General features: G+C 48.0%; 1 protein-coding gene across 1 annotated transcript; it reads right to left on the bottom strand.

Annotated features, from left to right (window-relative positions):
* Positions 1-3,497: 3,497 nt before the first annotated feature.
* On the bottom strand, positions 3,498-5,933 carry LOC103762062 (natriuretic peptides A). The gene is made up of 3 exons (XM_008928706.2): positions 5,731-5,933; positions 3,969-4,254; positions 3,498-3,774 (listed from the first exon to the last, which is right to left on the bottom strand). The coding sequence occupies exons 1-3, from the start codon at positions 5,848-5,850 to the stop codon at positions 3,758-3,760; spliced, it is 423 nt and encodes a 140-aa protein (XP_008926954.2). The 5' UTR covers positions 5,851-5,933; the 3' UTR covers positions 3,498-3,757.
* Positions 5,934-12,496: the final 6,563 nt, after the last annotated feature.

Raw genomic sequence — 12,496 nt, 5'->3', positions numbered from 1 at the left:
TGTGTGGAAAGGGCTTGTTGGGAGCTGGAATAAGACAACAGTGAGTTCCACCATCTGGGAAGGGAGGGGTATCAGTCTGTGAGGTTTGGATGTTGAGATCACTGTTAAAAAGTGAGCAGGGTGTCCCTTCTCTGGGGACACGTGCAGGAATGAAGGCACAAATCCCTGTGTGGGCTGGGTATGGTTTGACACACATTTTAAGGATTCCTTAAGCATTTTGGAGCAGACACTGGACCCCACATGTGCCAGTTTCAGTAGACAAACTTGGGAAACAATACTGTGTTGACAGCTCACAACTGTAACAGGTAACACAGGACAACCCTGAGCCCCTTGCTGACTCCCCCAGCAGCTCCTTGATGCCTGCACTAGAGAATATCTCTTGGGATGGCTGAACTTACACACTGGTTTTGTCTTTCCTTTGCTTCCTCCCAGTTGCCAGCACAGCAGGCCTGACTGTAGCTGCCTTCCCACCACCCTCTGTTTTCTTAAAACTTCCCCTACTCCCAAGTCTGCTTCTGTCTCTGTTCAGCATTGTGCTGGTTTTCCCAGAGAGCAGGCAGGAGATGGTAAGGGAGGGGGAAGGTCTTACAAATCATCCTTCCTTCCCACATAAAAGTGTGGGACACACTTATCAAGCAGATGTCAATCAGCAAATGCCTTTGGGGCCCAAGATTCAGGGAAAGTAAATCAAGCAAGCTGGCTGTGGCCAGCCTGGGATGTGAGCTGGCACAGCTCCACGTCTCCCTGCAGCAGTGGAGAGTGTGTGCCCTGTGCTCCACACATGATTTCTTAGAGAAACAAAGCAGTGCTGACAGCTCCTCTTGGCATTCTTTTCTGCAGACTTGGATTCCAGTGAAGCATTTCATCTAGTGGGGAGCTGGAAAGGGATAGTGCAGTGTCTGAGGGGCAAAGAAACCATCATAGCCAGTTTGCAAATAAAGCCCACGCCAAGCAAACCACTTTTCCAGCCAAAGCTCGTGTCTTACAGAGTTCATGGAGCATGCTGGTGGAATTGCTGGGTTTCAGAGCTCAAAGGACAGAAAGCTGCTGAATTATGCACTGCTCATCAGGGATTCTACCAGGAGCTGTTGAGAAGTGAGAATGAAGTTCTGGCATGGCAGGAGGTGGCAAATGTCATCAGAGCTGGGTGGAGGGTGTGAGCCTGGTCCTTCTCTGATCCCACTGGGATATTTCTTTGTTTGCAGGTGGCTGTTCCCAAGACTGTTCCCTGCTCTCTCTGATCCAGCCCTCACATCAGCAGTGGTGGCTTTGCCCGTCCTTGGGGTGATGCTCTTTGCCTGCAGAGCCCATCAGTGCCAGGTTCCCCTCATTCAGCTTTTCCCTGTGCCTGTTCCAGTGTGCAGCCCTGTTCTGACCTGGCTGTGGGATTTCCCTGAGGGAGCTTTACAGCTCAGTGTGTTTATGAGAGCAGCAGTAAAAATCCAGTCAGAGGTGCTTTTTTCCTCGATTGCTTACCCTCAATGAGGTTCTCCCAGACCCCAGGGTCCATTAACTTACTGTCTGCCAGCCAATACAGACTTGTTCCACCAGGAACTGGCTTGCTGTTAATACTGGACCCACCTGCCTTTGGGTCAGGCAGCATCGACTCTTCTTGCCATTTTTAGCACATTCCACTGAACTAATTAGAGTTTTGTGCCCTGAGGGGCTGACAGGGAGGGACAATTTACAGTGTCTGTGCAAGTTTTGCTTGACTGGGTAAAATTCAGTTCCAGCAAGAGTTGTTATTGTTAGAATAAGTGGATTGTTTTTACTTCCCCTTATAGCAGCACATGGGAAGTCCGGGCTGTTGCCCACTGCTGGTGTGGAGGGATCCACCTGTGTGTTCCCATCTTGCTGCAGTGGGAAACAGGTGTGTTTGGAAAGCCTGTTTGAGAGGACAAAGCCCCATTGTCCCCACAAAGGCTCCCCAAAGGGTGACTTCACACCCCCTTGATCTGTGAAACTGCCTCTGAGTAAATGCTAAGTCACTGTAGCTTTCACTGCAGAGATGTCTCATGGAAGCTGCTGGGAATTCATTCTCCTGACAGTGAAACCTGTGTGGACACTGTTGCACAGATGTTTTGCCTTTAGCTGCCATTGCTGGAAGGAGGGGCTCTGATGTGTGATTTCTATCACACTAGGTGTGGTTTCCTGCTGGAGTGGAGCAAAATGATCCCCCTCAGATTAGACTTCTATTCTTCTTCCCTAGGGAAGAATCACAAGGCCTAACGTGGCAGGGAGCACCCAGGTCCCTCCCAGAGGCAGTGCCAGCAGGGCAGGGAGGGACTGGCAGGGTGGCTTGTCAGAAACGTGTGTGGCACGAGCCCTGTTCAAGGGGTGCAGCAGCCTTAGCTGTGACAGGGGTGGTGTGCACTCAGATTTACCCTTTCCCTGGAGCTGTGGTCCCTGAGAGCCTTTGTGAGCAGCTGTCCCAGCCCTGGAACACCTTCCTCCCACAGCCTGTCCTGGCCAGGTGTTGTTCCTCTCTCCCTGTGCATTTGCAGGAGCAAAGTCAGAATGGGACTGTTCCAGCTGAGTCTGTCCTGGTGCTCCTTTCTCAGGGCCCTGAACAAGCTTCCCAGGGTACACCAGTACCTGGGAATGGACTGAGATTCTGGGAATGAGGCTCATGAGGTGCTCAAAATAGCCCAGTTCCCAGCCGTGTGTGCAGTCACAGGACAGTTGTGTTGGGCTGGGCTCGATGCCATTGTTGGGGCTGATGGGATTCTGAGCTGTTTGGTCCTTGGGATGGTGACTGAACGTGCACTTGGCAATATCACCTTCTTTGTTGGAGGGGAGAATATATTTTGGGTCAAATTCAGCTCCTAAGTGTAAAATCTCAACAGAGGTTAAACAAAACCTTGATCAGCCTTGCAGTGTTCCCATCAGCCCTGTCAGAACAGCTTTGTGAGGGCCCGTTCCCAGAAAGTGATAAATAAAGTTCTGTACGAGCTGCTTTGTAATTGGAGTGATCCCACCTGCCCTCTCATGAGGAATATTCAAGGATTATTCAAAGAATCCTTCAAGAAATGCTGGGAATCAGCATCTCAGCCACGTGCAGAGTGAGACAAGACACAGTTACTGATGTATCTTTCTGTTGATGCTCGTAACCTTTATTTGGCCAGTGCTAGAAAGCAAATACAATGAATTCCCTTTCCTCCCTCTGGTTATTTTGGAACTCGTGGAGTGTTATAATTTTTCTTATTTTTTTCCATGTAAATTTTGCTTAGGTGGGGGATTTGTGGCAGTTCCTGTGACTGAATAATCTAAACCAGCAAAAGGACTCTCTTGTTACTGAAACCCTGTCTATGTATGTTGGTCTTTCAATGTTGAAAAAGCTTTTTTTCCCTGCTAATCTGTTAGAATTTTTTAGTGCAGATGGAAAAGCTCTAGTGAAAAACTCAGTTTCTACCAAGTTCATACTTTCTCTATCTCATGTAAGTAAGATCCAGCCTTGTGGGTACCAGAATACCAATAAAACTTAGGATTTTGACTTTAGGAATATACAAGAAAATTTAATGCAACAGACAGGAGAGAGGTCCAGCATAGATGTCTAATGTGTTAGTTTTATTTAAAGATGGTCTCTTGGTGCTAGAGCAAGAAATGTTCTTTAAAAAAACATCAAATAAATAAATAAATAAATAAATAAAAATAGGAATAACTTTCTGTTGAGGAGCTTGGAAAGCATCTGGCTTTCATCTTGGGAGGAACAGGTACTGTAAAGCATTCTTCAGAGCAGGGAATAGGGAGGTTGATCCTAATTCCTCCGGGAACCTGCAAAGCAAACATGAAATAAATGTTACTAAAATCTGTTTCTGTTTCAGTCTGTGGCACCGTCGTCAACAGTGCTTTTGAAAAAACAGTACTGGCTTAAATACTCGGCTAAAATCAACTCCTTTCTCAGACTGTGTCTTCTTAAAGATTTAAAGGGCTGCTCCTCCCCCGGGGTGGCCCAGACAGTGACTCACCGTTGCAGCCCATCCCGCTGAGGGAGCCGATCCGATCGATCCTCCTCCCGAAGCACCCGGAGTCTCTCATCATCCTGGGCATCTGCAGCCCCCTCAGCCTCTTGAGGAGGGGGTCCCTGAAGGACAGGGGCGGGTTGGGTGCCAGCCTGGGCTCAGCCTTCTGGTCCTCGCTGTCATCGTCGAGTTCTGGGCGGATCTCCTCCTGGGGTTTGGGTTCTGGCAGGTCAGGGTTGGACTCCAGGGCTTCAATCATTGCAAACTTATCCTCCAGCCTCTCCAACAGAGCCTGTAAGAGAAGGATTAACTTCATGAAACTCCTAGTTTTGTGCTCATTTGCTAAGTCTTCCAGTCATCCCGTTCTGCATTCATCAGTAGTCCCATGGGAGACTGTCAGGTTGGATCCCAGGTCCTTGAGCTCTGTCCTCTGCACTAAATCCCTGTTCACAGCAATTCCATCTATAGGAATTTACAGCTGTGAGCTGAATGAAGCTGCTTGACACCAAGTGTGTCTTACTGGCAAGGTTACAACTCTTGACAGAGGAACAAAAGCCCAAGGTCTGAGTTGCACAGGGAGCTACCACTCAGCCCAGCAGTGGTACAGCCTCAGAGAACCTTTGGATCCATAACCATGTTCTCAGAAGCTGCTGCTCTGTCACCCCTGGCTATTTCAATGGACACCACTTGGAGAAGCTCTTGGTGTTTTCACTGATCTCTGCCCTGGGGATTACAGGATTGCTGCTCCTTAAAGCAACCAAAAATACCCCTGTGCTAAATTATTGCCTGCTGAGTGATTTCTTCCTGAGTACCATTCTGTGTAATTTGTACAGCTTTGTGTGACAGGGATCAGATAACCTTCTCAAGGGCAGCTCAACCAATTAGGGGATCCTAATTGCCCATCTCTGGAAGAGGAGTGAGCCTCATGGCTTGCCTGACAATGCATTTGGAAGCCGCTCTTCTTGGCTGCTGCAAACAGCCCAGAGGCACAGGGTGGTTTTAGCTACAGCTGACACTGTCCCAGTATCTCAGGAAGTTTGTTCTCAGGCCCTGAGAACAGCTGTGAGAAGCTGGTCACTGGTACCAGACCAAGGAAAGGTTTGAGCTTTCAAATTTCATCTTGTGAGGCTGAGTCTTAAGCTTGTGTTGTGCTGCAACAATGGATGTTCCCTGTCACTCATTAGAGTTTGCACTTGGTAATTTCATAGCTCTGGAAGCTTTCCTGGGTGAGCCACACTAAATGATTATAGTATTCCTCTAGAAACATTTCTAAAATTTGACTTTGGGTGCTCCACTTTACCTCCTCATCTCCCATCCATACACAAATCTCTCAAATTCACAAAGCCAGAGCCCTGTGGCTGCTCTGCTTCTCTACTCCTGCCCTTTAGTGGGATAGAGAGAAGCCACCTCAACGTTTTCTGTTTGTTCTTGTAGAGCTACTCTGAAGATTTTTTTTCCCTCTCTGGATATTTGCCCCCAAGGAGATGGATCTTTAAGAGAAAAGAACCAAAACCCCAAAGCAGACATCCCCACAACATCACAGTTTTAATTCCCAGTGCTGCCCAGGAGCTCAGGTGAACCCAGCGAAGGAGGATATTGCCCTGCAGAGCTTCTCTGAGCCCCTGTGAAGAGCTGAGGCTTTGTCCCCTGGCATGTGGTGGCCAATGTGGCCACTGCTGTCTGATCATGCAAAGGGAAGGCAAAGCACCACCTCACACTCTGCTGAGCACCCCCAAAGTTTAAACCTGAGAAGAGAGAGAGTCCTCACCTCCATGCTGGCCAGTTCTTTGGCAGGGCTGAGGCTGTAGATGGGGTTGGCTCTGCTGGACTGGAGCTGGATGAGCAGCAGCAAGAGGAAGCCATAGAAAAATGAGCCTTTAGTGTCCATGGCGCCGAGTTGGTTGGGAATAGTGAAGTTCAAGCTGTCTCTTCTGAGATGTCCCTTCGGATCTCTCTGTTCCTTGTCCTGTCCTCTCTCTTCCGAAGCTCCTCTTTTATACTCTTGGGGTGTGATCTCTGCTTCCTGGGTTATCAGGGGGTTTATCTTGGGCACATTCCAGTCCCACTGCAGGCATGCAGCTCTGTCAAGGGAAGATTCCCTTTATTAGCTGTCATTAGGCAGCAGCCGCGTTGCTGAGGAATGTATGTCACAAGTCAGTGATTTCATGTCACTCCCCCTCCTCTTGATACCGGGGCAGTGATTACACGATCCAGTTGGAAATTCTTAGCAATTTTCTTTCAAGAATGGTCAGATTTACGGAGACGGGAAACAATCCCGAAACTGCTCTAAACTCTGCTCAGTTAGAAGATTTCCACAGAGAAATTACCTTTTACAGGGAAAACAGAAGGCTTTTCAGATGAAGAGTAGAGGCTGAAGATAAATCTACTTTTAGGACACCTACAGCATCGTGCACACTTCCCTTCTATATATGGAATATGTGTGGCCACCGCATACCACGGAGTGTGCTGAAAATCCCAGATTTGGGCCAACTTCTCTTTTCCCAGTGCTGTCGAGGTGATATCACCGTTGAGACTTTGTGTGTTCCCAACAGCAGCAGCACCTCGATCTGCACCTCAGCAAGGACTGACTCTGCAGGGACAGCGAGTGCCTCCAGCCCTCTGTGCCGACGGCTCCGGCACCACCGAAAACACTGTCCCTGTTAACAGCCAAACCTGTAAATAATGGGATTTCTCTAAACATCGATGGTAAGGCTTGACCCTACGGCAATAAAATTGAAAGGCCATGTGGCCAGATACAGGAATAATCTTCCTGTACCCTCGTGCAAGAAAGAAAATTGCTCGATGAGAAATTTCAATAGACGGCTTTCGGTGTTATTCAGAAAGGAATCAGAATCTGTCCCCAAGGAAGAATGGGTGAATTTGTGTCTATATGTGCTTTGGGAGAGGTTAAAATGAAATCTTCAGTTTAATAGATTAAAAACAAAAAGTATTTATTTATTTGAGTGCTGAAGTTTTTTTAAATTAGCTAAAAACTGCCTATTCTTAAATGAAATACAGATTTGCTGCAAATTCCTCTTCCACTGTTGTCTTTATGCATATAGTGCAATTAAAAATAAATTTTTTTTTACAGAAGTGCAAGAGTTCTAAATTATGAAGCACATTGTTTGCCCCACATTTTCCTAATGTTTCTTTTTATTTTAAATTGAAACAAGAGTGAATGTCTATAATTTGTTGACTTTTCATATGAATATAGATCTTGAAAGGATCTCCTAATTAGTTTCTAAATAATAAAACAATGATAAAATATTTCTCATGTCTTGAATGTTTTTAACATGGTGTTTGTGTACAAACATGTGGACATACTGTTCACATGATCAGCTACCAAAATTATACTGGAAAGGACATTCCCAAGGTTGTGGAGTCATGTTCAGATGCTACTTTTTCCTAATATAGTCTGAATTCAGCCCAACTCCGTGTGTGTTCTCATGAAACCCTTTTTTATAACAGCTTTCTCTATTTTTCCTCCATGCTTTCTTTTTTCAGTAAATGGAAGAAATGCTCTTTTTTTGTGTGTTATCCCAGCACATTCTTGTTTTGTGCTATTAAGAACTAAGATCCTGATAGCTTCTTTTTTTTATTATTTTTTTAATTAACACTCCATGATGCAGTGTCTGTATAATTCACTAATTAGTTACAATCATTCTCTTCCTGCTGCTCTTGGTGTGTGTATGTGTTTGTTTACACCGAGTTGTAACTTTGTTTTGTAAACTGCAAAAGTGTGAGAATATAAACCAGAATTATTCATTAATATCCAGTGTCCAATTTAAGATAATTAAGATCTGTTATTGCTGTATTTTTTGGTTCTTTCCTTTCACACACACACACATCCACCCCCACGCACTAAATATTCTCTAGTGCTGTCTCTGCACAGAAACATTTTGTCACTTGCTCTGAGCTTTGCTTTGTGAGGTTTTTTTTTGTACAGTAAAATGTCAGAACTCAGCTCATCACTGTTGAAGCTCTAAAAATCACTTGTTTGTTTGTTTTATTTCAGTGTCACCACCCTGGTAAGATGAATGTGGAGTTAAGGCTTTATAGCCCAGCGATGGATAGTCAGGATCCAGGCACTGCCTGTGCTCAGCTGGGCATTTCCCCGGTAAAACCCTTGTCAGGAGCCTTAACAGGGCAGCAGGTTCTTATAAAAACCTTAATGTGACTGATTTTAGGGTTGGGAAAATGTCACATTTCCTCAGCATCGCAGGGTGTGGGGTGGGAGGTGTGAGGACATGAGGCTCCCTTAGAGCAGCTCTGGTTGCTCAGAGCAGAGAGGGGGAGCACCAAAGGTGCTGCCGCAGCCCCGGGTGGGGATCCCTGCGAGGAGGAGGATGGACAGAGCTCAGCTGAGGGTCACGTTGCCCCTTCCCCGGCAGGAGGATTCTACGCCCTCGTTTTTCAGCCCTGTAAGGCTGAGGGCTGTAAGCCCTTGGGTGGTGCCACGTGGGTTCCTTCTGCTGATAAACTTGTCCTAAGTGCTGCCCCGACCCGCCGCACGTCCCTCCCGTGATGTCCATTCTCCTCCTGCCGTTTGCGGCTGAAGAGTCTGAGCTGATTGTAAGGAGCCTTTGTAGTCGCCTTTGTTCTGAGGCTGGATTTGGATTCCTTTCATCTCCTAGTGATTAAACCCTTTGACAAAACTATACCCTACCCCACCCAAGCTCTCTTTCCCTGCAGTTTGGTTAGACTGGGAAGGAAATTAAGAGATGAGGCAGTGTGAGAATCAAAAGGGAAATCTAAAAACGTCCAGAGCTGCCATGCTGCGGTTAAGGGAGTTAAGTAGTGCCTCACTTTTTCCAAGGGGGGGGGAATTAATTTTCATCCCAAGCATGGAGTATTTCTCCCGGTGATTGGGATGTGTGGCGGCTGCCCCTTTCTGTGCTAGACTCTCCAGGCTCAGTGCGGGCAGCAGGGAGCTCCGGGCAGGCGAGGGGAGCCCTGCAGAGCCCGGTAGAGCCCGGTAGAGCCCGGCAGAACCCGGCAGAGCCCGGCAGAGCCCGGCAGCGCCCGGCGGCTGGGCTGGCGCTCGGCGTGAGGGGACTGGCGTCTGTCCCGGGTGCTGAAGCCCTGGCAGCCCTTCATCCGCAGTCAGATGTATTTTTAAAGCGATGAAGTCCCTCTGTTCTCAGCGGCCCCCTCTGTGCCAGCCTGCCGTGCCAAACCTGGCGCTGGTACCAGCGGATTAGCCCATGGCACAGGGGGGCGAGCAGGACACCACCTGGAATTAACCCCGAGCCCGGTGCCCACCTCCTGTGGGAGCGTTCCCTGCCAGCAGCCGTGAAGCCATCGGGAAAGGCATCCCGGCTCCCTGCCGCGGTCCTGGAGCTGGCACTGTCTCTTCAGTGCAGCGTGGAGGGTCACGGGACTGATGATCGTCCTGGAAGGATGTAACTCCCATCCTTCCCGCTGCTGCGACCCTCCACAAAGGCTTGTCCAGACCGCCTGAGGTGCTCTGGCCAGGGTCGGGACTGAGCTCTGAGGGCAGAGGGAGAACAGCGCTCTGGAGGGGGTTTCTGTATTTTCTGATCGTGTGCTAGGCCATGACTGGGGAAAAAAAAACCAAACAACAAACACTCAGAAAAAGCAATGCAGGCTTTGTACAAAAGCTTCTTGCTCCGCACCCGCTGCCGCGGGTCCGGGGGCAGCCGGGCTGTCCGGCTGCTGGACACTGGCCTGGAGGCTCAGGGAGCGCCTGGGAGCCGGGCCCGGCTTCAGCTTCTCCTTCTCCCCCAGAAACCCGGGAGAGGAGGGCAGGGAGCTGGCGGCGGGAGCCGCTCCGAGCCTTCAGCCGGGGACAGCGGCCGCTCCTGCCCCGCTCCGGCACCCACGGGCTCGGGACCGGCCGCATCCCAGCCCCGTCCTCTCCCAGCTCGCCCCAAAGCAGCCGGAGAAGCGCCCCGGTCGGAGGGAGGACGGGAGGCTCCTCACCGGCTCTGCCCCTCACGGCACCGGGGTCCGCAGCCCCGGGAGCTCCCGCCGGACCCGCCGCCCTCAGCGCCGGCCACAGGCCGGGCCTCCGGGCCTGGCTCCCCGTCCTGCCCCCGGAGCTGCCCCAGCGCCTCCAGGAGGTCCTGCCGAGGGAAGGAGAGGGGGGATATGGATCCCCACCTGGATCCCAGGCGGTTTTGTTGAAGGCATCACAGCAAAGAAGAGCCTGGCGGAGAAGTGAGGTGTGTGTTTGGAAGGCAGGGAACACGAACGAAGGAAGCTCACGCCAGGTGGGAGTGTTACGTTGATACAGAACAGGAGCAGATATGGGTGAGGATGTGAATCAACCCCGATTTTGTGTGTACTAGAGACAGACAGGAATGGAGAGGGATAAAGCAGTGAGAGTGTACAGGATCTGTGTGATGACCAAGGGGAACAAATACAATTTAGCCCTCTAGTAATAAACTAGTCAGAAATGAGTCTTGGATGAGACCAGATCTCGACTGCACTGCTGCCTGACATCACTTATAATCAGGTTCCCCAAAAGCAGACACAGTTGAGAAAGATATATCTATGTTTCTTTCTTTGTAGGAGCAGTTTTACTGGGGGCTTTTCTCCTCAGCCACTTCTGTAATCCTGGTCTGTAAATTCATGAACTGCTGCTTGGCAGATGGAAACGGCACAGCCAGAGATGAGCTTCCCCCATCTGAGTGGCATCCTCACTTCAAAGCTTAGCTCTGGTTATTGAAATGCTAATAGAACTGGGTAAATTACCTAAAACACAAACACACTTGGCTTCAGTCCCGGGGATCTAATTATGGAGCCTTTTATGTGAAATAAATTGTTCTTGCTTTCTGAAAAGTGGCTTTTTAAAACGTTCCCGCAAAATGCCAGGTGATGGGATGGCACGTTACCGGCTCGGCCTCTATAATTGCAGCTCTTATCTGTTTCTCGTTCATCTTCTGTAGGATTCTGTTCACAAGTGCTCCCAGCTCAGACTTGAACCTCCTCTTCCCCCTGTTATTTTCCTGCAAATAACTTCAATGACCCAGAGTTTATGTTAATGTAGCTGAGTTTGGAAACAAGCTGAGGATGTTCAGGAAACAAACTCCAGTAGCACTTACCCTTCATTGGATTTTCATCGAAATTTCAATGTTGGGAAGCTTTTGTGCCTGTGAGAATGTCCCTGCTCTGAGGGTTACTGAGAGCTGGGAGCGAGCTTTAGACTCAGGATCAGTAGGAAGGGAGCTGTAACCTTCCCATTAGCAACTGTCACAAGATCCTGGTTCCTCAAAAGTAAGCAGGTCTGCTTCTTCTTAGCCTAAGTAAATTGTTAGTTTTAAGCCATGTATAGTCTATTTATTGATATGGAATTACGGTGAAAACTGCTTTGTTCTTTCATCTTCCATTCCTGACTTTAAGTCTTCATCTGGCTCATGAAATCTTTAATTTTCTTGTGATTTTTGCTTAGGAAAGGCAACATAGAGCATAATAAATTCATTGTATCATATGATACACGTATCATATTTGTTATATAATCCATTGTTGGAGAGCTTGTACTCAGGGGTGTCTATGTAAATTCCACTGAGTGTCTGTTCAGGGCATTTTCAGTGCTGCTGCTGCTTTGCTATTAAAGTTAAACAGATTAAGCAGCAAAGAGCATAAGAGGATATGTTTTTGAATTTTCTACTTAGTGCTTTGAAATACCTGGATCTGCCTGTGGAAGAGTAGGGTGCCCTCGGACTTCCTTCAAAGAAGGGCAATATTATTTTTTGTTTTGGTTTTATTTTTTAAAATAAGATACAATTGGAAGAAACAGTTGTTTTCCTCTGTCAGTGGCAGATTTAAATGCAGAGTCACTGCTTTCTACTGATGCCACCTAAGAGAGTTGCCCTTAGTTCAAACTGTGGGGCAAAGACTTGGGGCTCTGTATGTCCTGATTTCTGATTACCAGACAGCAGCCCCCCAAAATGCTTCTGAGTTCCAGTGGATTGTGTCTGACTGCAAACTGGGGCTCTGTTTCAGGAGTGACACGAGACAAGCACAGCAAAGGCTTGAAGCAAATTCGCTAAATTATGGAAAGCAGTTTATTACCTGAGACATAATAAAACTTGTTTATTTACACATTTAGTACACTAACAGTACAAATGTGGCTTTTTGTAACTAAATTTCAGAGAGATGTTCACAAGTAATTACTCTGATACAAACAGGCAGCACAGGAAACGTGTGTTCTGTTGGCCAGGTAATTCAGGGGGGAAGTGGGTGCAATTTGCTCAGTACATCGTGTAGGAGATGGTGGAGCCAATATGAAAAAGAGCTGAATATCTCACTGAAAGGCAACAGGTCCTGTGAAACCTCGAAGCCAGTCCTGTCGAGAAAGCAGAGAAATAAATAAATAAATAAAAAAAAGAGAAATGTACAGGATTTCACACACGGAAATTAACTGATTTCTGACTGTTCTAGGGCCAGGTTCAGCCCCACTGCTCTGCTCAGAGTTTCTTTGGATTGAGACAAATATCCCTGGGGAGCTGGTGAAAAACCTCTCTGAACTGGCTGCTGTGAGCAGGTGAAATCACACAGCTGATGTGCAG

Source organism: Manacus vitellinus, unplaced genomic scaffold, assembly GCF_001715985.3.
Source record: "Manacus vitellinus isolate BGI_N305 unplaced genomic scaffold, ASM171598v3 scaffold_46_pilon, whole genome shotgun sequence".
Lineage (NCBI taxonomy): Eukaryota > Metazoa > Chordata > Aves > Passeriformes > Pipridae > Manacus > Manacus vitellinus.
Note: the sequence above shows the minus strand (reverse complement) of the source record. Positions and strands in the feature narration are given on the sequence as shown.